This window comes from Temnothorax longispinosus, chromosome 5 (genome assembly GCF_030848805.1).
Source record: "Temnothorax longispinosus isolate EJ_2023e chromosome 5, Tlon_JGU_v1, whole genome shotgun sequence".
Classification (NCBI taxonomy): Eukaryota; Metazoa; Arthropoda; class Insecta; order Hymenoptera; family Formicidae; genus Temnothorax; species Temnothorax longispinosus.
Window position 1 is genome coordinate 13,958,914 of NC_092362.1, and position 27,554 is coordinate 13,986,467.

The 27,554-nt window shown below is 38.2% G+C and overlaps 4 protein-coding genes and 1 long non-coding RNA gene across 7 annotated transcripts; 3 read left to right on the forward strand and 2 right to left on the reverse strand.

Annotated features, from left to right (window-relative positions):
- The first annotated feature begins 6,443 nt into the window (after positions 1-6,443).
- On the forward strand, positions 6,444-8,048 carry L(2)k14505 (ATP synthase mitochondrial F1 complex assembly factor 2 homolog l(2)k14505). Its single transcript, XM_071779798.1, has 6 exons — positions 6,444-6,623; positions 6,767-6,960; positions 7,110-7,220; positions 7,314-7,494; positions 7,562-7,677; positions 7,811-8,048. The coding sequence occupies exons 1-6, from the start codon at positions 6,533-6,535 to the stop codon at positions 7,955-7,957; spliced, it is 840 nt and encodes a 279-aa protein (XP_071635899.1). The 5' UTR covers positions 6,444-6,532; the 3' UTR covers positions 7,958-8,048.
- Positions 7,679-15,855, reverse strand: Eys (eyes shut). Its single transcript, XM_071779794.1, has 16 exons — positions 14,928-15,855; positions 14,019-14,198; positions 13,432-13,580; positions 13,231-13,341; positions 13,054-13,161; positions 12,839-12,952; positions 11,814-12,606; positions 11,153-11,558; positions 10,658-10,968; positions 10,298-10,508; positions 10,024-10,175; positions 9,628-9,764; positions 9,296-9,541; positions 8,785-8,982; positions 8,310-8,538; positions 7,679-8,189 (listed from the first exon to the last, which is right to left on the reverse strand). Exons 1-16 carry the CDS (start codon positions 15,038-15,040, stop codon positions 8,138-8,140), a joined length of 3,510 nt encoding a protein of 1,169 aa, XP_071635895.1. The 5' UTR covers positions 15,041-15,855; the 3' UTR covers positions 7,679-8,137.
- LOC139813925 (uncharacterized) lies at positions 12,535-13,272 on the forward strand. Its single transcript, XR_011732299.1, has 3 exons — positions 12,535-12,670; positions 12,794-13,029; positions 13,134-13,272. It is a non-coding gene; the product is annotated as an uncharacterized lncRNA (long non-coding RNA).
- A 377-nt stretch (positions 15,856-16,232) lies between the features above and the next one.
- Positions 16,233-19,228, forward strand: LOC139813922 (SET domain-containing protein SmydA-8). 2 transcript variants are annotated; one of them, XM_071779797.1, is made up of 7 exons: positions 16,233-16,861; positions 17,194-17,568; positions 17,635-17,769; positions 18,042-18,228; positions 18,354-18,449; positions 18,776-18,870; positions 18,945-19,228. In XM_071779797.1, the coding sequence occupies exons 1-7, from the start codon at positions 16,370-16,372 to the stop codon at positions 19,029-19,031; spliced, it is 1,467 nt and encodes a 488-aa protein (XP_071635898.1). In that variant the 5' UTR covers positions 16,233-16,369; the 3' UTR covers positions 19,032-19,228. The 2 variants fall into 2 exon arrangements, with proteins under 2 accessions (XP_071635898.1, XP_071635897.1); XM_071779796.1 differs by having other exon boundaries at positions 18,776-19,228.
- LOC139813919 (uncharacterized) lies at positions 18,270-26,639 on the reverse strand. 2 transcript variants are annotated; one of them, XM_071779793.1, is made up of 11 exons: positions 26,264-26,639; positions 26,013-26,178; positions 25,365-25,440; positions 24,800-25,200; positions 22,329-24,539; positions 21,423-21,731; positions 20,979-21,324; positions 20,738-20,904; positions 20,229-20,512; positions 20,026-20,143; positions 18,270-19,887 (listed from the first exon to the last, which is right to left on the reverse strand). In XM_071779793.1, the coding sequence occupies exons 1-11, from the start codon at positions 26,274-26,276 to the stop codon at positions 19,779-19,781; spliced, it is 4,200 nt and encodes a 1,399-aa protein (XP_071635894.1). In that variant the 5' UTR covers positions 26,277-26,639; the 3' UTR covers positions 18,270-19,778. The 2 variants fall into 2 exon arrangements, with proteins under 2 accessions (XP_071635894.1, XP_071635893.1); XM_071779792.1 differs by having other exon boundaries at positions 26,013-26,639.
- Positions 26,640-27,554: the final 915 nt, after the last annotated feature.

Here is a 27,554-nt window from a genome sequence, read left to right on the forward strand (position 1 = left end):
TCATTTTAACATTGTTTATGTAATGTATCCGTTAATGCAAATCATGCTCTCTCAAACGAGATTTGACAATAAAGAGGTTTTACATTTCAGTATGCGAAACTTTCTGCCGGATTTCGCGTTTGCATAAATTATTCAAAAGAACACAATTAATAATTAAAAAATAGCAAGAATTTAATTATGCATCAGTAGAGACGTTAGAAGACAATAAAGGTTAATAGAAGAATTAATTCGGATAATAAAGTAAGCGAAACTCAGGTTTCTCACCGCGAAAATTCTCGAATTTACTCCTGATATATCAGGAAAAACATGTTGAGCAAGGAGGTTGTCCGGATTGCAGGAGGTATTCCGCGGGTATTTTGAAATGCGAAATGCGCTGAACGACACTGGCTCATTCATATCTCGAGAAATAAATTCATTTTAACATTGTTATGTAATGTATCCGTTAATGCAAATCATGCTCTCTCAAACGAGATTTGACAATAAAGAGGTTTTACATTTCAGTATGCGAACCTTTCTGCCGGATTTCGCGTTTGCATAAATTATTCAAAAGAACACAATTAATAATTAAAAAATAGCAAGAATTTAATTATGCATCAGTAGAGACGTTAGAAGACAATAAAGGTTAATAGAAGAATTAATTCGGATAATAAAGTAAGCGAAACTCAGATTTCGCACCGCGAAATCTCGAAAATTTACTCCTGATATATCAGGAAAGCATGTTGAGCAAGGAGGTTGTCCGGATTGCAGTAGGTATTCCGCGGGTGTTTTGAAATGCGAAATGCGCTGAACGACACTGGGTCATATCTCGAGAAATATATTCATTTTAACATTGTTATGTAATGTATCCGTTAATGCAAATCATGCTCTCTCAAACGAGATTTGACAATAAAGAGGTTTTACATTTCAGTATGCGAAACTTTCTGCCGGATTTCGCGTTTGCATAAATTATTCAAAAGAACACAATTAATAATTAAAAAATAGCAAGAATTTAATTATGCATCAGTAGAGACGTTAGAAGACAATAAAGGTTAATAGAAGAATTAATTCGGATAATAAAGTAAGCGAAACTCAGGTTTCTCACCGCGAAATTCTCGGAAATTTACTCCTGATATATCAGGAAAACATGTTGAGCAAGGAGGTTGCCCGGATTGCAGGAGGTATTCCGCGGGTATTTTGAAATGCGAAATGCGCTGAACGACACTGGCTCATTCATATCTCGAGAAATAAATTCATTTTAACATTGTTATGTAATGTATCCGTTAATGCAAATCATGCTCTCTCAAACGAGATTTGACAATAAAGAGGTTTTACATTTCAGTATGCGAAACTTTCTGCCGGATTTCGCGTTTGCATAAATTATTCAAAAGAACACAATTAATAATTAAAAATAGCAAAATTTAATTATGCATCAGTAGAGACGTTAGAAGACAATAAAGGTTAATAGAAGAATTAATTCGGATAATAAAGTAAGCGAAACTCAGATTTCGCACCGCGAAATCTCGAAAATTTACTCCTGATATATCAGGAAAGCATGTTGAGCAAGGAGGTTGTCCGGATTGCAGTAGGTATTCCGCGGGTGTTTTGAAATGCGAAATGCGCTGAACGACACTGGGTCATATCTCGAGAAATATATTTATTTTAACATTGTTATGTATGTTTTAATGCGATTCTTGCTCTCTCAGATGTAATTAGACGCTAAAGAGTTTCAAAATGTTGCTGCATAATGTTAGATAACGAGAAAAAGGTAGACGCGAATGCCGACGGGCGGCGTTGGACGACAAATTCGGTGCTCCGAAATACCACACGCGACACCAAATAAATCTCGAGAAATACGTTTATTCTAACATTGTTATGTGTTCTTTAATGCGAATTAGGCTCTCTCGAATAAGATTAAACGATAAAGAGTCATAGAAAGCTGTTGCATAATGCTAGCCAATGAGAAAAAGGTAGCTGCGAATGCCGACGGGCGGCGTTGGACGACAAAGTCGGAGCTCTGAAATACGATAACTAAAATGAATCGCGAGAAATACGTTTATTTTAATATTGTTATGTATTCTTTAATGCAAGGCATGCTCTCTCGAATGTGATTAGACGATAAATAATTATAAAATGCTGTTGCATAATGCTAGCCAAAGAGAAAAAGGTAGCTGCGAATGCCTACGGGCGGCGTTGGACGATAAATTCGGAGATCCGAAATACGATACGTGAAACCAACTAAATCTTGAGAAATACGTTTATTCTAACATTATTATGTGTCCTTTAATGCGAATTAGGCTCTCTCGAATAAGATTAAACGATAAAGAGTTATAGAAACCTGTTGCATAATGCTATAGCTAACGAGAGAGAGATAAATGCGAATGTTGGAAAGGTAGAAAACTCCGAAATACAATAAACTCTTTATCGTGTAATTTTATTCAAGAGAGCATAATTTGCGTTATAGAACACATAAGAATGTTAGAATAAAGATATATCTCTCGAGATTTAACCGGTGTCATTCGTCGCATTTCAGAGCTTCTAATATAATGATTTCTGACTTTCATAAAACGCTTATATATATCTCGGCAACCGTAAATGATAGAAAGATGATTAAAGAAAGACTTAATTTGTACTTTATACTTTGCTCTATTGGTATTACTCACGTGTATTACTTGCACGTATGTACTTTCGTTTATTAAAGCAATAAAGCGCGAGCTGGCCAAAAAAGAATCGTGCGCCTCGCCATTCATCATTTTCATTAAACGTTTATATCTCGGCAACCGCAAACGATAGAAAGATGATTCAAAAAGCACTTTTTAGATCGTGCTCTACTCTATCAGAACTGCTCACTTTTATTATCGGCAATTATTTATTTTGTAATTAGCGCTAATGCATGGATGTATGACATCTATGTGATTGCAATATCATCAATAATACATCTCACATTAAGGAGGAAGCTGTGACAGCGTAAACGACGCTGCTTTGGAAGCAGGCCATTCGCTACTTAAAATAAACCTTTAAAAATTAAAAATCAGCAAAAACATCAAAATATTGCGCCGCGCGCCGGCATTCCCGGACTCGGCGATCTAGGTCAAGGCCAATTTAGTGGATCAATAATGTACAGCTGCTCGTGACAACCGCCCTCTCCCCCCGCCGCTGCTGGCTTGGCGCGAGAAATAGAAGTTCTCCCTATCGTTTATCGCAAATATCTGAGCAACAACCGAAAATATAGAGATGATTCAAAAAGGACTGTTTAGTTTATACTCTGCGCTATTGGAATACCTCGATTTTATTACTAACACGTACATCCTTCCGTTTATTTAACATGATAAAGCGCGCGCGTGCCGTAAAGATCGGGCGCCAAATTATTTCTGACTTTCTTAAAACGCTTATATCTCAGCAACCGTAAATGATAGAAAGATGATTAAAGAAAGACTTTGTACTTTATACTTTTCCCTCTTGGTATTACTCACGTATAATATTACTCGCACGTATGTATTACTTTAGTTTATTAAAGCAATAAAGCGCGAGCTAGCCAAATAAGAATCGCGCGCCTCGCCGCATTCATCATTTTCATTAAACGTTTATATCTTCAACGCGAATTATGTTCAGTATTCTATAACTCTTTATCGTTGAATCTTGTTCAAGACACCTTAATTTGCATTAAAGAACACATAACAACGTTAAAATAAATGTATTTCTAGAAATATGTCCTGCAGTCGTTCGTCGCATTTCAGAGCTTACGTTCCGCCGAGCAAAGGCATACGCAGCTTCTATTTTTTCTCATTAACTTAATATGTAACAACATTTTATAATTATTTATCGTCTAATCACATTCGAGAGAGCATGCCTCGCATTAAAAGATACATAACAATGTTAAAATGAACGTATTTCTCAAGATTTAGTTGGTCTCACGTATCGTACGTATTTCGGATCTCATGCAGACTTTGTCGTCCAACGCCGCCCGTCGGCATTCGCCTCTACCTCTTTCTCGCTGGCTAGCATTATGCAACAGCATTTTATAATTATTTATCGTCTAATCACATTCGAGAGAGCATGCCTCGTATTAAAGAATACATAATAATATTAAAATAAACGTATTTTTCGAGATTTATTTGATGTCGCGTGTGGCATTTCAGAGCTCCGAATTTGTCACCTAACGCCGCCCGTCGGCATTCGCAGCTACCTTTTTCTCTTTGGCTAGCATTATGCAACAGCATTTTATAATTATTTATCGTCTAATCACATTCGAGAGAACATGCCTCGCATTAAAGGACACATAACAATGTTAAAATTAACGTATTTCTCAAGATTTAGTTGGTCTCACGTATCGTATTTCGGATCTCCGACTTTGTCGTCTATTTAAACGCCGCCCGTCGGCATTCGCCTCTACCTCTTTCTTGCTGGCTAGCATTATGCAACAGCATTTTATAATTATTTATCGTCTAATCACATTCGAGAGAGCATGCCTCGTATTAAAGAATACATAATAATATTAAAATAAACGTATTTCTCGAGATTTATTTGATGTCGCGCGTGGCATTTCAGAGCTCCGAATTTTTCACCTAACGCTGCCCGTCGGCATTCGCGGCTACCTTTTTCTTGTTATCTAACATTATGCAGCAACATTTTGAAACTCTTTAGCGTCTAATTACATCTGAGAGAGCAATCTCGCATTAAAGCATACATATAAACAATGTTAAAATAAATATATTTCTCGAGATATGACCCAATGTCGTTCAGCGCATTTCGGAGCTTCTATATACAACTTTCCGCCGAGCCGGCCGAGCACGAGCATTGCATTAATTCATATAATAGTGTTTCAGTTATTCATACATATAGTACATATATAAAAAAGTAATTAATAAAAACGTTATTAATTTAACAAACAATAGATATTAATATTAAATTATTATTAAGTAATAACGAGAAATATATCGTGCATTCGTTTGGCGCTTGAAAGATCTTAAAAATTATGAAAAGAATTTTAGGTTATGAGGAAAGCGAGAATCTCGAGTTTGGAGTCCTCAGAAATCGCTCCTGTTACGCGGGAAGCATGTTGAGCAAGGAGGTTTTAGTAAATATTCGAGCAGCGGCACGCCTACCCCCACTATTACCCATCGCCATTGTGAACGGCGCGCCGGGCGCGCGACGAGGATGCCCAGCCTACGGCCAATTAGAGCGCTGGCAGGTGTGCAAAGGAGGGGCAGTAGGCTCCCGCGCTCTGACCAATAGCAGCGTGATTACGAGGAGGCAATGTGGGGTGGCAAGACCCGCGCTCCGAATACCTCCGTCAACCTCCTTGCCTAACATGCTAGCCTGATATATCAGGAATAAATTTCCGAGATTTCGCAGTGCAAAACCTGAGTTTCGCCTACTTTATCATCCGAATTAATTCTTCTATTAACTTTTATTGTCTTCTAACGTCTCTACTGATGCATAATTAAATTCTTGCTATTTTTTAACTATTATTTTAGATTACAATATTCTATTAATCTAATTATTAATATAGTTACTAATGATGTTCTTTTGAATAATTTATGCAAACGCAAAATGCGGCAGAAAGTTTCGCATACTGAAATGTAAAACGTATGCAACAGCATTTTAAAACTCTTTATTGTCGAATCTCGTTTGAGAGAGCATGATTTGCATTAACGGACACATTACTTAACAATGTTAAAATAAATATATTTCTCGAGATATGAGCCAGTGTCGTTCAGCGCATTTCGCATTTCAAAACACCCGCGGAATACCTCCTGCAATCCGGACAACCTCCTCGCTCAACTTGCTTTCCTGATATATCAGGAGTAAATTTCCGAGATTTCGCAGTGCAAAACCTGAGTTTCGCCTACTTTATCATCCGAATTAATTCTTCTATTAACTTTTATTGTCTTTTAACGTTTCTACTGATGCATAATTAAACTCTTGCTATTTTTTAATTATTTTAGATTACAGTATTCTATTAATCTAATTATTAATATAGTTATTAATTATGTTCTTTTGAATAATTTATGCAAACGCAAAATGCGGCAGAAAGTTTCGCATACTGAAATGTAAAACGTATGCAACAGCATTTTAAAACTCTTTATTGTCAAATCTCGTTTGAGAGAGCATGATTTACATTAACGGATACATTACATAACAATGTTGAAATAAAACATACCGACATTTTTTTATATGCAATATTTCGACGTTTTAAAACACTCTGAACATATTGACATTAAAAACTCAAAAAACAATCTTTTCTTTAGTTTCTTCTACCCCTATTTTATATATAATTCTTTTAAATTTGGTTTATTAGAGCCAACTTTATACGCAATCAAAGGTTCATATACAAATTTACATATCAAGAAGAAATCTTACATAGCGACTGTAATTCATAACGATCTCTATCATATCATTATTATCGATATATCAGTGCGCTACTTTTAAGAATGGAGTTACCTGAGTAGTCACCGCGTGGCACGTGGTGCTACTTATCAATGTGTCTGGTGTCATCTGTTCTTTCTCTCCTGAATGTTTTGAAAGGAAAGGTTAATAAGAATTAATAAATAATATGCCGCAAATACTTAACAAACTGGTTAATACAATGTATTATTTTACGCGTCATAAATTCGTGCCAGCTTCCTTGGTTGTGAGAAATATAGGTAATGATCACGTTTTGTTCAAAACTTTATTATTTAGATTAAATTTTTGACGTTTTCTATCATCAAATGTACTTTAATGAATATGATAATATTTACGTGAACATGATAGTTACTGGATGCATAAAATAATTTGACATTTGTAGCCACCGTGAAACGATTTTATAGAAGGACGAACATACTTTCGAGCGGCGACAAGTTTGAGATTACTCTGGACCAGAGGAAGCTGAAGACACCGCAGGGTAGGGTATTCGAGGTGAACAGCAAGCCTCTGGCTTTAGCCGTAGCCGCCGAATGGGATGCACAGAAGGAAACAATCGATAGAGGAAGCATGCACCTGGTACGATCATGGTATACAACTATATGAATACAAGTGCTTGGTTTATTGACTTAATTCATTAACTTGGCATTACCAGTTTATATGATATTCTGTATCTATTTTAAGTATATGTAAATATATGCTAACATTTTTCCGGTTTTCTGTTGTAGACGTCCTTGTGCAACACCGTATTGGACAATCCGCACAATCATACCAAGATAAATCTAGTCAATCATATAGTGAACTGTTTAGAAATGGATACGATCTTATTTTATTCGAGTGTAAGAGAAAGTGTTTATACAAGTGTTCTGTATTTTCTCTATATTATTTTTAATGCGACAGTATTTTGATTACAATGATTTTTGTGATTTTAGGAAGTGGATGAACTATATCAGTTACAAGTGGAAAAGTGGGAACCTATAGTTCGTTGGTTTTGCGAGCATTATGATATAGATATTGCGAGAACTCAGAGTATAGAAGCGCCCACGGTGTCTATGGAAACCAAAGCTGCATTAACAAAACATTTAATGTCGCATAATTTCAATAGTATTTATGGTAATAATGCAATTTAATGAGAGATGAAACTTTCTGTATTTGTATATTAACTGCTATCTGTATGCAGGTCTTGTATATGCAGTGGACGGATTAAAATCAGTTATTCTAACTCTCGCCACAGCTGCAAGAGTAATTAATATCCCGGAAGCTGTAAATCTTTCACGCTTAGAAGAAGAATATCAGGTATGTATCACCACGGTTTTATTTATAATAAAAATGTCTATTGAAGTCCATTCTGCTCTCCATTATCTAATATTATTACATCTTCGTGATATATCTATTGTATATTATCGTTATTATGTTTCTTTATGCAAAGATCTCTCACTGGGGCAACGTGGAATGGCATCATGAGTACAGTAAACAAGATTTGCAGGCTCGTCTATCAGCGGCGATGTTATTTGTATATTTGAACTCTCATTCCGCCACTTCTCGACTCAAAAATGACGCCCCTAATGTAAGCTAGTCCTATTTAAATTATCAAAGAATCACTACTAATAGATATAAAATTTGTAAAAACAACATATTCACTGTAATATAACATTGTCTTTAACATCGATGCCGACCGATCACTCCCTTTGTGCTAATTGATAAAAACTGGGAGAGATCTTCTACGCGCATCTAGAAGATCGTTTCCAGCGACGAATTAGATAGGAATGGAACAATCAGGCCCAACCCATTCCTTTGTACAAATGCAACTGAAAAGTTAATGAATAATTACACACGTAATAGATATATGTATGTTCTGTGTGATCACACAGGGTATTCTATATCTCCCTATTATGTAAAAGAAGAAATTATGATTTCTTGTGTATTACCTATACGATGCTCCGTGATGTAAACACACCGCACCGTTCTTGCACGAGTGGCGAATGCATTCATTGCGATTGCATTCGCCTACACCGCGGCCAGTGGCAGGACTAGAGCCGGTTAACGGAAGAATCGTCGTGTCTGTGCGCAATTCAACGTCGAATATACATCCGGAGAAGCCGGTATGGAGGGGTAGGTCGTGCGGCAACGTATCAAAGTTTTTAGATTTGTAACCACCTGTGAGACAAATTTCCTTTCTGTTTTTATTCGTTTACCTTCATTTTGCGTTAAATATTTCATTTTAACTTATATTCAATCGAGATCAGTCCCAGTCCGCATTGTATTTAATGTCAACAGATCAGATGTGAGTGATGAAAATTTAATGACTGCATTTAGCGTAAAATATAAAGGATAATAAGACGATTTGAGTGTTGACATTATTATGCCAAATGTGTCAAGTCGCTGTTCTCTGCAGCAACTTACCGATATAGAGAATAGGCGATACATCAAGTTGAGTCATAGATCCTACTGCCTGACCAGTCACGTTTTTGAGACCCTCTACAGCGAGCCACGCTTCTTTGCCTCTCCTTCCGATTCGAAGGGTATACGTTTTACTTTTACCAGCCGATCCTGCCACACTCAGAGAGGTCAACGAATCGCTAGTGAAGATTCTTCGTACTCCTATTGAAAGATTATAACGTTGAAATATAGTTTCTTTAAACTCTCTACGCTAAAACTTTATATAATTGGAACTACATATTCTAGCATATATTTTTCTATAAGAAAAAGATTTTTACTCTATATAAATGTAAATATAATAGATTAAACTGCAAAATTTCTTAAAATATTTATTATATAAAGAATTACTTATTTTTTAGATATCTGCTCACAAATAATCTGTATCTATGCTATTTATTATTAAGATATGATTGAAAAGAACATGAGAGCTTCGAATATACGGAAAATTCCTAATTTACATTCGTTGATCACTCACCAGAGCCCAAATCCCACGTAAGCATAATGTAGCCGCGCACGAACGTTATCGAAAGATGGTCCGAGACATCACGGCGCGAGCTTCTCTGTCCGAGGTACGCTATCAGGGAGATTTGATCAAACGTGCGCGGGATGAGTCGCAGCTTCAGCTCCATTGTGTCTTTTATCGAAGTAGTCACGCCGTAAGCGATGTACGACGCGAAACCGGGGACAAGGACCGAGAAAGCCGGCCGCACTAGAATGGCATCTGAAAGGATCCAATGAGTGATGTAACGACTTTGTTGCGATCTCGTTGCATCGCTCTCGCATCTGTAATATTGAACGTTTCGTTACCTTCTTCGCAGAAAAGCCCGTGACTGCCGAGCGGACAAACGCAAATAAAACCAGTTCCCGGCGAGCTTACGCACGTCGCACCCATTGAGCAGGGATTGTCGTTGCATGCCGAATGTTCACACAAAGGCCCAGTATACCTGTAAATAGTCTTTAACGCTGAGCATTGGTGTTAAAGACTGACTGTTTCTTCTACGCTAAGATTGATTAGTATTAATTGAACTTCTTAGCTCTGAGAATTCTTATTTCTATTCTTATTTCTGATTTGTAATTTTACTTTTTTTTTAGAATATTTTCACTACGTTCGTTTTTACTTGACGTATATAAAGATATATGTGTATTATATATAAAGAAGCGAAAAATTAGAACAACTTTAATTTTCAGCTAGTAGGTATTTACCCCGCTATACACTTGCAACGAATTCTTCCTTCGCTTTCTTCACACGCACCGAAATTCTGACACGGATTCGACAAACATAAAAACGACGTGCATTCTTCGATCTGGAATGTTTCTAAGGAATCGTGAATAAAATGTCGCGTAATATCGTTCACCTGCAATGCAATTTAAATAATTCTGAGCCACCTTGTATAAAAATTGACAAACTTTTGCAATTATTTAAATATATCACAAAAAGATTGAATTTAATTTTAAATAATTCTTTACTAAAACGTACCTTCAGGGAATCCATGCAACCAATGAATCCCATTGCTACGTGAGGGAAATAATGCGAGAACGTTAATGGAATGCCTCCTATGTACAAATTAGCGTATTTTGGGACCATTCCTCGCTGTGGCAGTATTTGTTCGCCGGTTACGGCCATAGTGCCATTCACCAGCAATTTGGCGAAACATTTCTCGTTTTCGTCATTGGCAACGTATTGAAAGCTGTGACAAAAAGAAAAGAAAGTTTCTTTTCTGTTAATATTTTCATGCAAAAATCAAAAAGATAATAAATTTTTTATGTCTACTAATTTAGGTAATGCAAATTTAAGAAATATGGATTAAAGTTGAATAATTTAATGCGAATAACATACCTCATATCGATGCCCACTTCGTATCCATTATCGATAATAGCATCGATTTCACCGAGTAACATAGTTTCTAGGCCACAAGAAAACTGGAACTTCAACGATCCAAGTTCCAAGTATACCAAAGAATATCTCTCATTGTCAAAGTAAACGTGCAATATAATTCCATTTTTAAATGCCGTTCTAAGCTTAAGATAAATTCGGAGCGTCGCGCTCTTATTTTCAGTTATTATTACTTCGACGCGTTGTCTGACAAAAGATTTGCCGTTAAAGGCCGCTTGTGTGATAGTTGAATCCGTCTTGCATCCGTCAGCATACTAAATAACAATTGTAGTACAGATATATTAACTACAAGTATTTTATTTTGAGAGAAATTTAAGTTTGAAGTCTATTTAGGTTTTTTTTCTATATACTAATTAAAAAATGAATAAAGGATTAATAAACTTGTAGCTTGAGTTTTCTACAAATTATTACTTTTCTATCGTTATAAAAACCACTTACTTCGGTAACATTCCGCGGAGTTAACGCGGTAGTACTCGTGGAACACTGATTTCCGCGACAAGCACCGATTTCTGTGGTATTCATTTCGATGCCAGTAACAGTAGTTTGGCTTAACGAGGATCCGCTGGTGGATGTTAACGGGGAGGGTACTGTTGAAGTATCAAATCTCATGGTCGAAGATAATACCGATGGCAGTGTCGATGAGGTAGTTAAGGGTAGAACAGTTCTTGGCATGTCCATGATCGTAGTTCCAAAATCGAACGTTCTGTTTTGTATAGAATCAGTCATGTATCGGAATGTCGTATCAATGGAAAGTGTTACATCAGTAGCGTGATCCATAATGGCACTTGTGACATTAGTCCTATCATCCTTTTGGCCTTCACCCATATCCATTGTAGGTCGATAACTAAAACACAGAATGTAGTAAATATTATATTAAATTGACACAAAAATCGTATATATCCATATAATAAAAAAATTATTGATTCTTTTAAAAAGTATATTTAGAGGACAGTGTTATGAAATTAAAACTCATTCACGCGCGATACAAATTGTATCGCTTATCAATGTGAACAAATCGATATTTTATTAATATCAACCATCAAATATAGCGATCTCAATATTCTTATTGTTAGTAAGAATTATAGAATGCTCCATTCACCTTGTCGTGTACTCCGTTACATCTTCATCTACTCTACTAGAAAACGGCGGATGTATCTTTGTTGTCTGATCATAGTCAGGTGCCTTAGTAACTTCGCCGTCGTGGATCGATCTCCCGGTTGGCAAGTAAACTTCAGTGCTTTCTGTTTCAGTCTCATGGAGGTAGCCTTCGGTAACAGCGGACGACACCGTTACAGGCTTCGACGTAACGAAATCATCTCGAGTCGGACTTGTTGATGGAACTTCAGTAAGAAAAACACTACTATCACCGCTAACGCTAGAACTCTCGCCCTCGTATCTCGGCGTCGTAGTCTTCTCCATAATTGTATATCTCTTTGTATAAGGTGAACTACTTGTTTTCGGAGACGTCGAGTAAACGGCAAAACTAATAGTTGATGTGGATGATAAAGGTAGAGACATATCCACTATCGAAGTTGATTCTTTAGGCGAAACTACGGCAGTTGTAGCTCTAACTATACTCGTTCCCTGTTCAGATGTGTCTTCCACTTCTAGTGTGGTCGTCGAGGGAAAACTGTACTCGCACATGGGACCACCGTAATTCGGTGGACACGAACAAGTGAAGCTATTAATACCATCGATACAGGTACCTCCGTTGTCACATTGAGCGAATTTCGATTCGCAATCGTCGTATCTTAGCTCGCAAAGTGCACCGTGATAATCGGGCACGCAATAACAAACTGGACGGTCGTCCTCCAGTAGACACACTGCTCCGTTCTGGCAAGGATTATCCTTGCATGGCACAATTGCCTTGTCGCAATCTTTGCCAGTAAAACCTTTAATGAGAATAACGCAAGAATTTTTCATTAATTAACATGAATATTAGGAAAATGAGAAATGGTATGTGTTATTTTTAAAACTGTTCAAAAATGTTTGGCGTTAATCTTAACATAATAACGATAGTCAAACCTTTGTAAGTTCAATTATGAATTTGGATTATGACTTTCTAAACGCTATTTCTAGACAAAAAAAATCTGCAACTCATGGGGGCGAGAATAATATGCTTACCGAATAAACAAGCGCAAGTGTAGGAAGATGGAATATTTATGCAGAGACCACCGTTTCTGCATGGTAACTCCAAGCATTCGTCTACGTCCTCCTCGCAGAGAATACCGGTCCACCCTTTTCAAACCGTACATGAGAAGAGAAAAGTCGCGATAGAATAAAAACGCGAAGAAGCAAATTTCTTTTTAATGCACGTAAGTAATCGTAGGATTTCTTACCTTCGCGACAACGACAATAGAATGAGAAGCCGGGCCCTTCGATGCATTCGCCGGAATTTTTGCACATTGTCTCGTTGCAGACCGAGGCGTCAATCTCGCAATATTCTCCTGGAAATAGAACAAAAAAATAACGACATAGAAATTTCTTAGCTGCGTTTATCATCACGCGTGTTGCACCTGAGTATCCATCCAAGCATTGGCAAGTGATGCCGTCGTAATCGACGCAGGTACCATTATTGAGGCACGGATGGTTCGAACACTCGCTATATCTTTGCTCGCAATTCACACCTATTTTACATTTTAAACGGTATTATTTATTTTCATCAATTCTTTTATAATAATTTATAACGAATAATATGACGAAGAAAAGTGAATTACCTACGAAACCGTCGAGGCAAGTGCAGTTATATGCGGCAACACCGTCGTTGCATGTGCCACCATTAAGACAAGGATCTGACCAACATTCGTCCCAATTGATTTCGCAATTAATTCCCGTGTAACCATCGATGCAATAACAAGAATAAGTGCTGTGTCGTCCATGAAAAATTATAAAATGCAAATATAAGTAAACTATCTCCTTTTTTTTATAATTTCAATTATTTTAACTCGTATATATATTTAAAATAATCAGTAATATATGAACAAGAATAAATAATATATTAAACCTCTACAAACTGTTTATAGATATTTTTGTCCTAATATTAATTTATTAGACAAAAATATTCGTGTTTTTAAGAAAGACTAAAACTACTGTGCACGATATTTCTTGTAGATATCAATTATCGATCGATTTCAATAAATTAATCATATATCTTGTCTTCCGTGTGAGATTCCAAGAATATTAAAACAAAAACGTTATATTTATCTTTTCTATATAGCCTGAGCTATATCTGTCTTTTATGTCCAGTAAATCTAACTCTCAGTATATCAAGATGCGTGCTTTCATCATCAAACTGTGTATGTACCTGTTCTCGTTATCCAAACAGATCCCATACATGCAAGGATCCCCGCTACAATCTGATCCTAATGCAAACACCGTGATCATGGTCGACAGTACTATCAGAGTAAAAATATTTTTACACGCGGTCCTCGAAGATGATGGATAGTAACTCCACTTATAAGCCAGCCTAAGTAGCCTTACATACCTTTACAGCATGATTATAGCATGATATACATACACATATGTCGATTTGTCGCTAATATGTAAATGTGTATGATGTGTGCACGCGAGCTGGAGTATGTACGTGTTAACGTGTGTATACATTACGTTTACTATGTGTCGTGTAACAGGACACGAAGGTTTATAGCCGTTACATGATGTAAATTAACGAGATATAGATCTATTTGTTTCATGTTGAATGATGCAGTAATCTTGCAAATGCATTCAACATAAGGTACACTTCAGGTACCAATCATATTTAATAAATAATACTTATAGCTTTATTAGACTAAGGGAACGTCTCCATATTAATTAATATATCATTAACAAATTGCATCAGTTATTAAAAGGATTGGAAATATTACAATTGATTATAACGAGCAAATATAGGAATATTTATATATTAGAATTCTTCATCTGTAGATATATTCGTTATAAGACTTGAGAAATCGAACGCGTTTTCAAGTATTAGTATCTTCGATATAAATTACTTGACTTGATTAAATTGGAGCAATACGGTTTTGAGTCACGTCACTGTGCCAACGTTCGTCCATGACCTTTCTCGTGAATTTGGGCATTGCGTTATCAGCTAAAATCCCGCAGAAAGAAAAGAAATTACACTTGATCGATACGAGAATGCCGTACGGTCCCTGAAAGGATTAAAAAGCGGAACGGACTCGTCGAGAGAAAAGGACAAATCATCCTTTTCCATTACCTTCCCATTTCTGTGCGACGGTGGGCAACAGAAAAAAAAGGGAGAATGCGGCTCGTCGAGGAACACGGCACTTTTGACAATCTCTGTACACAGTTATGGTATGCCGTAGGCATATATTGCTAGCGCGGCATAGGCCGTGTATATACGTTGTATGCACGTTGTTCTTGGCGATGCCGTTGACGATACCCTGTCGATGACGAGGACTCAGCCGTAGTCTTAGCAACGCTCAACCATACAAATAACTATTACATGCTGTACGCTTGCGTGAAGCAATCGTATCGACATTAATTCTGACGTTACTATTATAAAAATAAAACTTAATAATGGAGATGATATATTTCTTGGATTTCTTCGCCTTTACAGAGTCGTGGAGTGCGTCTGCAAATCTGCGACTCCAAGAATTTGAAACAGCAATTTCTCTACTTGATATCGCTATAACTCGGCAGCATTTTTCTAATTATTGATTCGTTGTTACAATTAAAAAAAAACCGAAATATTTAGTTCTTTGCACACTACAATGTAGCTTGCAAATTACAGAGCACGAGACACTTTTTAGTCAGGCGAGCAAATCAATATTACGCGTTTACAGAGTAAATCGATTGCGTCCGTGGTGCAAGTCCGTGACGGCATTATGTCCGTTGAATGAGCTTTTCATCCCATAGAAAAAGTTTTATTAAAATAGATATAAATATATAATTAACAATATCTTTCGCTTTCTTCGGACTGCAGATTTTTAAATAAATTGTTTACTCACGTGTCTTTGTTGACATCTCGCGAAGCGCGTAAACTGTAAACATTAGGCAAGTTGGCTAGTTTTCGGTATCGATGTGCTGCCAAATTATAATTCTATTTTAAGCTAAGAGCACGCTACTCGTAGAACAGTGTTACTCGAGCACTCGCGTGCCGCCAATATCGGACATCTCTTGACTTTGTAATATCAATCCTTGTCCTAATTATATAATTAATCCGTAAGATGATCCGTGGCTTACAAAAGCCAAAATTCTCTGATGCTTCTAACACTGGCCTGCGGTATATCATGTTTGACAAAGGACGTGTATAAATATCCCTGTGCCATGATGGTGCCTCGTTGCAATCTTGCCATCAAATAATTTTCGTCGGTTTCAATCTTTCCGGAGTTTCAAAACCTGGAAATCTCATGGCTAATTTAAAAAATTCTAGGACAGATCCATTAATATCTTTCTATATCTGTAATAATTAGAAATTTATCTCACCGCGAGTTAGCTCAGTCTGCGGGAGAGCCTCTGCTTTGAATAATATAAGATCCGCTCAAAACATTTGCTACTTGTGCATCAACAAGATTTTCCTAGCTTAGTTGCACGAAATTGGCTCCGTGCCGATACGTTTCATCGTCTATATAAAAGAGAAAGATCAAAGTATCGGGGAGAAGGTTCGAGAGAAAAACTTCTACGCGGAGCGCATCTATGGTCCCTCTGATGGAACCTCACGAGGCAGAAGACTTGCTCAAGTCTCATCTGCGAGAGAATAGTCTTTTGCAAGATGAACCCAGATCATGGACCGTCGATCGTTCCCTTCTCGGAGGTCGCGGTTTATTTGCCACGCGAGACATTCGAGCCGGCGAGTTGATCTTCACGGACGTTCCGCTGTTAATAGGACCACGATGCTACAACAAGTATCTGCCGATGTGCGTCGTTTGCTATAAGAGCGATTGCCCTCTGTTTCCCTGCGATCACGGCTGCGGTTTGCCAATCTGTTCTACGGAATGCGAGGATTCCGCGGTGCACATCCAAGGGGAATGCCGGTTCCTGAGAGGATGGAAACCGACCTGCGGTTCTACCTGGTCCAAGGATCTGCTACTCGCGGTGGTGCCAATACGTGGTCTCACGTTGTCAAAAGAGCAACGTAAACTCTTGTATGCTTTCGAGTGTCACGCGAATCTTACTCGCAATTACGAGGTAAGTTTTCTTTTATATAAAATATCCTATAAGTTTCTGATATTCATATAGTCCAGCTTTGTAGAAATATAAAAAAAAGGAATAGCTAAATTTTCATAAATAATACTGTTTATTGTCTTATATTTTCTTTCTTAAGTCTTTCTTCATATACTCATCTCATTATATATCCTAATCATGGATATGATTGATATAGTTCTGAGTTCTGAGTAACATTAAATGGTCTTAGTTTATCGCGCCTCTTAATAATTTCTTCATGTAATATTTATAAAAAATATTGTGTAATAGATCAAATGAAACCCTTTATAACATGTATTCACCACTTTATGCCAAAGATCGACTTGCTCAAGAGAAACGTGGCCAATTTTCCTAACGAGGAGCAAATGGAGCTCATGAGACGTATTTGTGGTGTCTTCAATACGAATTCGTTTGAAGTCGTGGTTGTATCTTCACGGGACGAGGACCGTACTACGAGTTTACGTGGTCTTTACCCAATGGGCGCATTCCAGAATCATTGCTGCGTGCCGAATACCAGGCATCACTTCGACGATCAGCAACGGATGCACGTGAGCGCCGTGCTGCCTATCGCTGCTGGCGAGGAGATCACCATGTCCTACACCGATCTACTGTGGGACACATGGAGCAGAAGGCAGTTCTTGAAGATCACCAAATATTTCTCCTGCCATTGCAACAGATGCTCCGATCCTTTGGTACGTCAGCACCGCAACAATCTCTCTCCAAAAATTCATGCAAAATATTCTTTTTGTTTGTTCCAGGAATTCGGTTCCCAGCTTGGCGCACTTCTCTGCGCGAAAAACGATTGTTCGAGGCATTTGTTACCTCGTAATCCTCTCAATCATAAGTCATCCTGGATCTGCGACAAGTGCCAGACCAGCGTGAATCACAGACAGGTGGTACCTAAAAGCTGAAATAAAGCTATATATTTACATGCAGTAAGAATAATAAAAAGTAATTTTTAACGATTCTTTTCCTACGAAGAATAGATTTAGTCTTTTATACGATTATTGATTTCAGAAAATTATTTATTGGCATATTAATAAGGTGCTCGCACATTTAATAGCATTTGTATGATCATATGATCGATTAAAATCGTAAAATATTTCTACAATATCCAAAGTCTGTCTTGATTTCTTCTATGAATGTGAGCTTCGCTGTTTTACAGATCGAGTATATTCATTCGGGATTAAATACATTTGTATCCGACGCTATGTACAAAACTCCACGAGAAATTCTAAGATTTACAGAAACAGTATTATCGAAATTAGTACCCGCTACTAATTACATCTTGTTAGATGTCAAGTATCGTATAATCTCCTACTTTGGCAGAGTCCCCGATCTTAAATGGGAAGGTGAGATGTACATTCTATTTTCTATAAATATTATTATGAAGTATTTTACAAGTTTTTTTTATTACCTTTATATTGCATAATATATGTGTATGCTATAATGAGAAATGTAATTCGTATTACTGCAGATCTCACGGATGCAGAACTTAGAACTAAACAGGTGTATTGTGATGAGATACTTTCTGCGTTAGACGCTTTAGGTTCTGGAGATTCTATTAAAAAAGGTAATATCATGCGAGAGATGTTTCTCTTCTATACATATATATATATTAAGATCTCTATAAAATATTTCTTGTCCCTGTGAATAAAAACGAGATGTATGTACAAGATAAAAAGGATCGAAATGAAGATTATTGTTCTCCTATATAAGTTGTAATAACGTCAACGATACGAATGTGATATATTAATTAATCATGTCAAAATAAGATATAGAATCCAGAAAATCCTAGCATATATTTTACATCATAATTCTTGAAATTATAATATTATTTTATAAGTAAAATTGAAAAGTTAAAATATAATTTTTTAATGTATTTATAATATATTCTAGGCCTTGTTTTATACGAGTTATATCGTACAAATCTGGAATTGTTTAAACGACAGATTTCCAATGATAACGATGAACAGACACATCCACATATAAAAGTACGACGAATAGTTTATTATATGTGTGTTTATTATACATATCTTAATTATCGTTTTAAATCCTCTTTTTTCAGAACGACGATAATGAACGACTATTGCGAAAAGCAATGAGTATATTACAAAATGATGTCGGTGCAGCCTGTGTTCGCAAAAGCGACTAATGCAATCTACTATTTTGACATCGTTCATATTTATTGCTTTACTCGATATCTGGCTGAAGTACATATATTATGAGAACGCAATAACAAAGAATGCGTTTATATTACAATTTTCACAGTCTAATTACTTGATTCTACACTTTAATTCACGAACTGCACATTGTATATAATACAGAATGTCATATATATATATATATATATATACATGAAATATATGAGATTTAAAATATGCGAAGATTTATTGATAATTTTTATTAAAATAAAAATGCAAATGTTTAAACGAAAATTCTATTCAAATAGCAATTAGCTACGTATAAATTATAAGTCGCGATACGGTGAGATCTGTCGTAATGTGTAACAGATTAATAAAGAGAATATATATATATACAGAGTGGGGCAAAACAAGCACGATCGGCAAGAGGGTGATACTTGAAAAAATAAAATAAAAAATATATTTTGTATACAAAGCTTCATTTTTCAAAAACATTGATTTGGAAAATTGGAGAGTTAATATTTGCGCTTCTTGTATATTCTTTAACAGTCTTGTGCCTTCAAATTTGTCTTAATAGCAGCTATTAATAAGTAATGCATACGCCATTTAATAATGGAATAAAATAATTTAATTATTATATGTAAGATCTTTTGCTGTTTGTACCATATTCCATTCTGTATGTATAATATACTTTATATAGAGTAATACAAAGAAAACAGTGGCCATTCACAACTTTATGTACAAATCTCATTACTTGTTCATATTACTTGCTGTAATAAACATTTTACTTCTTCGCACAAGGCAGTACTTGGCTTCAATGTTTCCCAATCATAGTCGATGTCTTCGTCGTAACTCGCATTATTATTTCTACAATAAAATTTTATTATATTAATAATTATATATCGTCAAATTCTATAATATAACTATTGATTGCTATTTATAACACAGTATAAAGCAAATTTTGTAATTTGCTCTTAAATATAAGTATAATTTAAAGCAAGTTACCTATACAAAGTATCATCTACAGCATGTATCGCGCCATTGCCTAAATCCTGAAGCAACCGATTTCGCGCGAGCGCTGTGTGCATTAGCGCAATATCATTCAGCAAAAATTCTTTATGATCTGCAAAAGAAAGATTTCAAAAATATTTATTTATTTGCTCAGAGACTCATTTCTGATTTCAACAAAACTACATTGAAGTACTCACCGTTCTTTTCGTACTTTTTTAGCAACTTTTTCACGAAATCTTCGCCCGCGTATTTCTTAGATATACCAATTCTATAGAAGATAGCTTTACACTGCCATCGATTCTCTGCGGAATCTTGATTAGACGGGACAATTCGCTTTGCTTGTGTTTCCTTCACGAGAGATTCCCAATCGACTCCTAAGGCATCACCTAATCCTTTGCCGCTCGTTTTAATGTCTTCCTCCAACTCGCCGTCAGAAATTTCTTCAAAGTCCATAGTCTCCATATTATCATCTTCCATATTCCTGACACAACAGAGAAAGAGAGTTATATGTAAAATTTGATATTTTGATATCAACCAATGTGATTTTAGAGATTTTGCATAAATAAAATAATCCGAAGTAAGAAAATATAAAACTTTCATTAAAGATAATCGTATTCTTCCTTTGCAAGCTATCGACTTAATATCAAATAATTTTTGAAATAGAAACGTTTCATCTTAATAACATTTTATAATCTATATAGCTTACTTCAATGATACTGTATCGGCATTATCCTTAGATTTTGAAGTAAAAATATTTTCTTCCGCAGGTTCTTTCGGAGATAACTGAGCCGGCTCCTGAACAGTTGATTGCGCATCGCGATGCGCAGCATCCGATGCTTTCTTATTTGTTCGTGTTTTATTAGTTTCCATATCCTTGAAAAATTATATAAAAATATGAACACTTTTTCGAAGAAAACCAAAAGAAACAAAAATATGGAGATATGTACCGTGGTATCTTCTTCCATATTCAATATATCATCAGGATCGTCGCTAATATCACTCAAATCGCTTTCAGTATGAAGAGTCTGCAAGGATTCATCGGCGATGGGACGCTTCGGTTCCACCGCAACAAGTTCCTTGATTTCAGGTTTATCCTTTTGCGAATTTTTCTTTTGGAAACTATCCGTAGATTTTTCTCTAGTAGTTGTGCACAATCTACCTTCAGCGAGTTCCATCAGCTTTTTGTTGATAGGTTCTTCCTTCATGCTGCCGTAAATAGCTGCTTGCTTAGCAGAAGGATGAATCGCCGGCGGCTCTTCTCTTGTTTCCGGCGCATTGTACGATCGTCTTTTGCTGTAAGAATTAATTTCAATCAATGCTTTAACTAATAAAGAGGATAATAGATATATTTGTTACTTTAATTTTAATCTTGTGTAAGATAGCACATTTACCTATGTTGCGTAGATTCTCCGTGCTCCAAATCCTTCGAGCGCTCGTTCCTGTAATGCGATCGAACGTGCATGTTCTGATTATCCCATTTCCGGGCATCGTTGGATTTCCAGTCGCCTACAGGATTATCGTATCGGGAATTCCATTCATCATCATGTATCTCTGAACGAGGAAGACTGTCTCTGCCTTCCCATAACGTTCTAGGACGCCATTCTCTCTCCTCCCATTCCACTGTCTGATAACCACGATCTCGACCGTGTTCCACATCACGATGGTGTCCCTCCCAATTATCGTTAGAAACAGTTTCATCTCTAACAACAAGATAGAAGACAATACGTGTGTGAGAGAACAATAACATGAAAAAAAGATAAAATTTCAGTAACAATAAAAAAAAATGATAAGTTTTGTAATTATAAGATACAATTTAACAATACGTATTTTTATTTCAATTCTGATAAAAAATTACCTGTTAAGATAGAGTAATACGCTCTTATTTCATTGAAGGAAAACATAAAAGTAAAAGAGATAAAAAGGAGATAAAAAATCTAACAAATCAAGCCGGATTATACAGAATTTGCGAATTTTATAACTTGACTAGATGTCGACTTAGTTTGTAAATAACGGTTTATATTATAGCGTACTGAAAATGATTTTATTGCAGGTCGAAACATTTGTCACATTATTTATTTAAATTTGTAACATTCTTAGCACATATACCCGGCTTAGCCGGGTTAGCCTCGTTAGCCCCTTTTATCTCCTTTATTTTTAATTTTTCGAACCTAGATCTATTATTATTTTGAAATATAAAACTAATTCAACATTTTCTGTGCGTTGTAAATAGTCAACCTAAATAAAAAGCATCTAAAGCGCAAAAGAATAATATTTCTCCAATTCATAATAATTATTACCTAATATTGGCTCCACCACTTCTCAATTTATCGCCAGGGTAGAGAGGATGTCGATGATGATGGTGATGATGACGATGATCGTCGAAGGATGCTCGTTCTGTAGTCTGGATCACGTATCTCGACTCTCTGGACCTCTCGTCGCGAGCAACGCGTCTTTCCTCGAAGGGACTGTCGTACCTTCTGCCCTCGATGGTCTTTCTCCTGTCATCCTCGTGAATGTGACTGTGATCCCGATACTCGACATGTGGAGCCGGCTCCTCCTGCTCGTCCCAGTGTTCGGTCTGCAGTCTGCCATAGTTCCTACCAAAATTCCTGTCCACTTCCATAGCGCGTCGCGGACTGGTCGCGTCTCGACGATCCACTATCCGGTCGATCTTGCTCGGAACGCGACTCGATTCGATTCGCGCCTGGTCCTTTCTGCCGCTGTGCTCCGACGTGTGACCCCGTTCGTATCTCACACCGAACCTTCTGTGCCGATCCCTGTCATAGTGACTGTCCACCATGTCCATTAGATGATCGCGAGGTAGAGTGGGTGTCACAGCCACTACCGACGAGGAAGATGAAGCCGGAGGAACGGGCGGTAACGTCGCTGTTGATTGAACGCTCGACGACGTCGCGACATGTCCACTTTTGTCGTGCAAAGACCCACGATCCAAAGACGTATCCCGAAAACGATCCATGCGATCCCGGGGTGAGTTAACGGTGGACTTGCCGCGACTCGACGATACGTCCTTCTCGACGACGCCGCCGCCGCCGCCGCTTCTTTCATACCTTCCGTCTAGACGTGATTGCGTGGAGCTCCGTTCCCGTTCGGCGAGAGCCTTTGTCTCGGATCGTTCCCGTTCCCGTTCGCTCCTGCTCCGCTCGCGAGTGCCGCCGCTCTTTTCAAACGACACATCTTTGCCTAAGGATCGTTCCTTGATTCTACTACTGCTGTAACGCGAACTCTTGTCCGCTGATAGGCTCAAGGCCGCGGGCGATACCACCGCAGGCACGTCTCTCTCTCGCGACTTCATAGACTTGTCTCTTTCTCGATCCCGGTCACGATCCCGCTCTCGTATCTCTCGCTCTCTTTCCCGCTCACGATCACGCTCTCGTTCTCGCTCGCGATCCCTATCCCTCTCCCTGTCGCGTTCGCGTTCTCTCTCTCGATCTCGGTCCCGATCCCGATCACGATCCCGCTCGCGCTGCCTCTCGTTACGACAACGCTCCTGAGATTCATCCTTATCCTTGTCACGCTGAGGTTCTTGACGCTGATCGCGATTCAATCTCGACGGACGCTCGTCTCTCGTCTCCTTCTCGCGCTGACGCTCGCGGCTCTTCTGCCGCGCTTTGTCGCCGCCGTAAGTCTTATCGTCGAAATTATCCTTGCTCGTGTTGCTCCTTCGATAGCTTTCGTCCTGATTCGAAGTCACTGTTTGTTTCGCTTTGCCGGAAGACGTCTGCTCCGTCTTTCTCGCGTCATCTCGTTCTTTGCTCTTATCTCTCTTGTGCGAGTCGCGATCTTTCTTCTCTGCGTCTCTCGCAACACGATTTGACGAGTTGCTTTGCTTCTCTGGATTCTTTGCCGGGGTGAGATCGCGCCTCGTCCTCGATGGCGTTCGGCTGCGTTGTGTCTTCGACGACGCACTCTCCTTGACGTGTTGGTACTTGGATGACCGCTCCGATGACGACGGCGGCGGCGGCGGCGTACGCGAACGCACATCCTTGTCCTTGCATTTGGATCTCAACCGATCATCTGACTTGGTCTTTTCGTCAATAGCGCGGTTTTTTTCTTTCTCCTGTTGTTCCTTGATTTTATCGAATGACTTGCACTTGACAGCGTCCTTGGACAAACACTCGTCCATATCACGCACTTTCTTGTAATGCCTGCCATCCTCCTTGTCCACTTCCCGATTACTTTTCACCACTTTCGGCGATTCGCTCCTGTTTTTTTCCCGGATTTTGCTGGACGATGACGCGCGATGCGCCACAGAAACCTGCGAGCCCAACGTTGCGGCCGTCGTAGACGTGACTCCACTCGTAGATCCCTGTTGTATCGCGGGTGACCTAGCGCGCAACGAACTGGAATGCTTCCTGGATACAGACGACGAACCATACTTTTTGACTGATCTCGCGATAAGGTCCTTCTTCGTGGACGTGTTCTCGAGTTTACGTTTCTTCTTGTTGATGGCTTTGTCGTTTCTCGTTCCTAATCTCTTGAGCTTCAATCTGTAAGATCCATTCATAAAAATTCGATAAAAAAATTGCGCAATATAACAAGCATTGAATTCTTTAGCATCGAAATAATACATTATATTGTATTATACTTATTATATTAATATACGGGAGAATGTGTGTGTGTGTGTGTGTGTGTGAAATACAAAGTTTTTTTCTATATATATATTAATATATATATATAGATGTGTGTTCGAGATTACATATTTATACATTACAAAATATAAAAAATCTTGTATAAAATGAATACTTACTTTCTCTTTCTGTCTTTATCCTCGTTGTAATCGGCGGAAATAGCATGATGTCTCTTGGTCTTGATCTTTTTAATTTTCTTATGTGAGTCCGACGTCGACGTAGAAGATGAGTCTTCGCTGCTGGAGCTGCTGCTACTGCTAGATGTGCTGGATGTGCGCGAACTAGAGGAGGAGCTCATAGCTTTTTTCTTCTGTCTTACTTTATCCTTGCCATGTACTTCTTTGTCCTTCTTCATTTGTAATTCCAGTTCCCGTTGTAACAATTGCCGCCGTCTCTCCAATACCTTCTCGTCCTCGTACTCGAGATCTGTCTGATTCCACTCTTCTATGTTCAAGTCCGGACTATGCGATGCCTTTTTCACAATCTTTGACGTGAGCCGTTTGAAAGGATCCTCAATGAGCTGCGATATTGGAATGATCAAAAGTAAGTTCTTGATTTAAGTTTATATAGTTAATCAGTCATCAATTTTAACTCTTATCAATTATCTTGCAATGCTGAAAATGCTATATGTGTATATATATAATAAAATTACTATTAAATAGAAAAAATATGACATGTGCTTACCCCAGATGCACCTGCGATCGCATTATCTTTCTTAGCACGCTTGGATGGGCTTATCAATGTGTGTGTGTTTGCGTATCTAATTAACAAATGAGAGAAATGAGAAATTGCATTAGTCTAATAAATAAGCCATACGCTCTAATAAAAAGTAGAAATCTAAATTACAATATTTTACAAAATACTAGTCTTGGATCCGAAACATATCGTGTTTGAAATATTGGAGCAAATATAAGTCTAAAAGCTATAACGGAGCTCATTTTAACTCTTTAACTTCGACCAGTAGTAAACCACAGTTAGCCGTGCGTTAGAAAAATTGCTCTCTACTATTGTCTCTGCGTTATGGTGCGTCTCCACCTGAGAGTAAGAACTCTCGAGAGCAAAAAGAAAGAGAGAGAGAGAGAGAGAGAGATACTCTCGAGAGTCTCTTTCTCTTTCTCTCTTTTTGCTCTCGAGAGTTCTTACTCGCAGGTGGACACGCACCCTTACAATGCAAATTTAATTATTTGTTTTATTTTTTGTTTATTTTTTCGTTTGTTAAATGTGTCAATGCAGCTATAAAATGTCGCAATGATCGATCAATCGACAAGACAAGCCGGTGAGCGTCACCGACGGCGACGGCGACAAGGAGTCATAAGGAAATCCGCGGCTCACTTGCAACTCTTTCCGTAGGAACAACTGCCGTTGAGGGCCCAATTTCTGCAGTAATCCGATGTATTCTGAACGGCGGCGGCGGCGGCAGCGGCTGCGGCGGCGGCGACGGCGGCGATCGCTGGTTTGGTGCCCAACCTCTCAAACACACTCGGCCGTCGTGAAGAGTCTGTATTACATTTCGTAGGGTCAGCCGTTATCTTCCTTATGTTTGGTTTTGACATATTATCACCATAAAGCACTTGTATTCTCACAATGGAAGCGCATAACTGCGAGTATGCAGTCGTTCACGTGCCGTGCGAAATCGTCATGCGACTCGGCGATCTCGGTGCGGAAGCGGAATACGTGCGTCTGCGACTCGCGCGAGAACGGGCATCGTTCTCAACCTACGCGTCTTACGCCCGGGCCCCGGGCGGCGGGCACGGGCTCGGGGCTCCCGGCTCGGGGCTCGGGCAGGCGGGGCAAGCTCGGGCTCGGGACACCTCGGGAATCTCGGGATACCACCGCCACCCGCGACCCGCGAGCCGTTTCGTATCCGTATCCCCTTCCCCCGATTATACTTTAGGGCTCGACGGCGAATGCGAAATCGGAGTCGCGCGAACCCGTAACCGCTGTCTCTGGAAATCTGACCTTTAACTCGTAGGCTAGAAAGAAATCGATAAAATGGAGCGCCACGTTTGTCCCCGTCAGTAAAGATGCTGCGTAAATTTTCGTGATTATCGAGCGGAGATAATTGCAAAGTTATCGACTATCTCGACCATTGATATACATATACATATAAATATTATAGTTTATAATGCGTGTTAATTTATAGATTTATTATCGCACAGCTGCTTCATAAATAAGCACACATATTTGCGACGCAATAATAATATATATTATGCAACATTTCTTTCCCCCAGTTATCGCCCGCATAGATAATCACGGTCCAGTTTTACATAAATAAATAAAAATCGAATACTACCGCGTCATAGATACATATACGTGCATATTTAAAGAATAATAATGAACTGGAAAGCTTCAAAAGAATACATCCATCCGAATTTTTCGCCGTCAATAGTTCGCCTTGGAGATGCATATCCGCATTTAATATACAATTCTAAAATGCTTTATACCTAGTATAAAGCAATAATGTTATCACAATATCGCTGGAATGCTCTGCGTTTTGTGAGTATTGACGTTGCCAGCCTATATGAATTTTGTCGCGAACAATCGACACTTAAAAAAAAAAAAAAATGATATAAACATCGATGGTTCCGTTAAATGTATATACATATATGTATATATGCATATACGTATTCGAGATTTGCACAAAGTGGGAAAACAACATCCTATATGTAAAGCGCGCGTGACACCCATCGTCATGTTGTGTGTCCGTATTGGAAAACATGCGGAAATCGGATGACTTAACGTCAGAGTCACGTCGAGTCATACCAATTAAATGAGAACGACCGATCGGACGACCGATGACTAATGACCGTGGAGGCGAGCAGTGCCGTGTATCGTCTTTCGCGGGACTTTGCTTTTTACAACATAAATTCATAT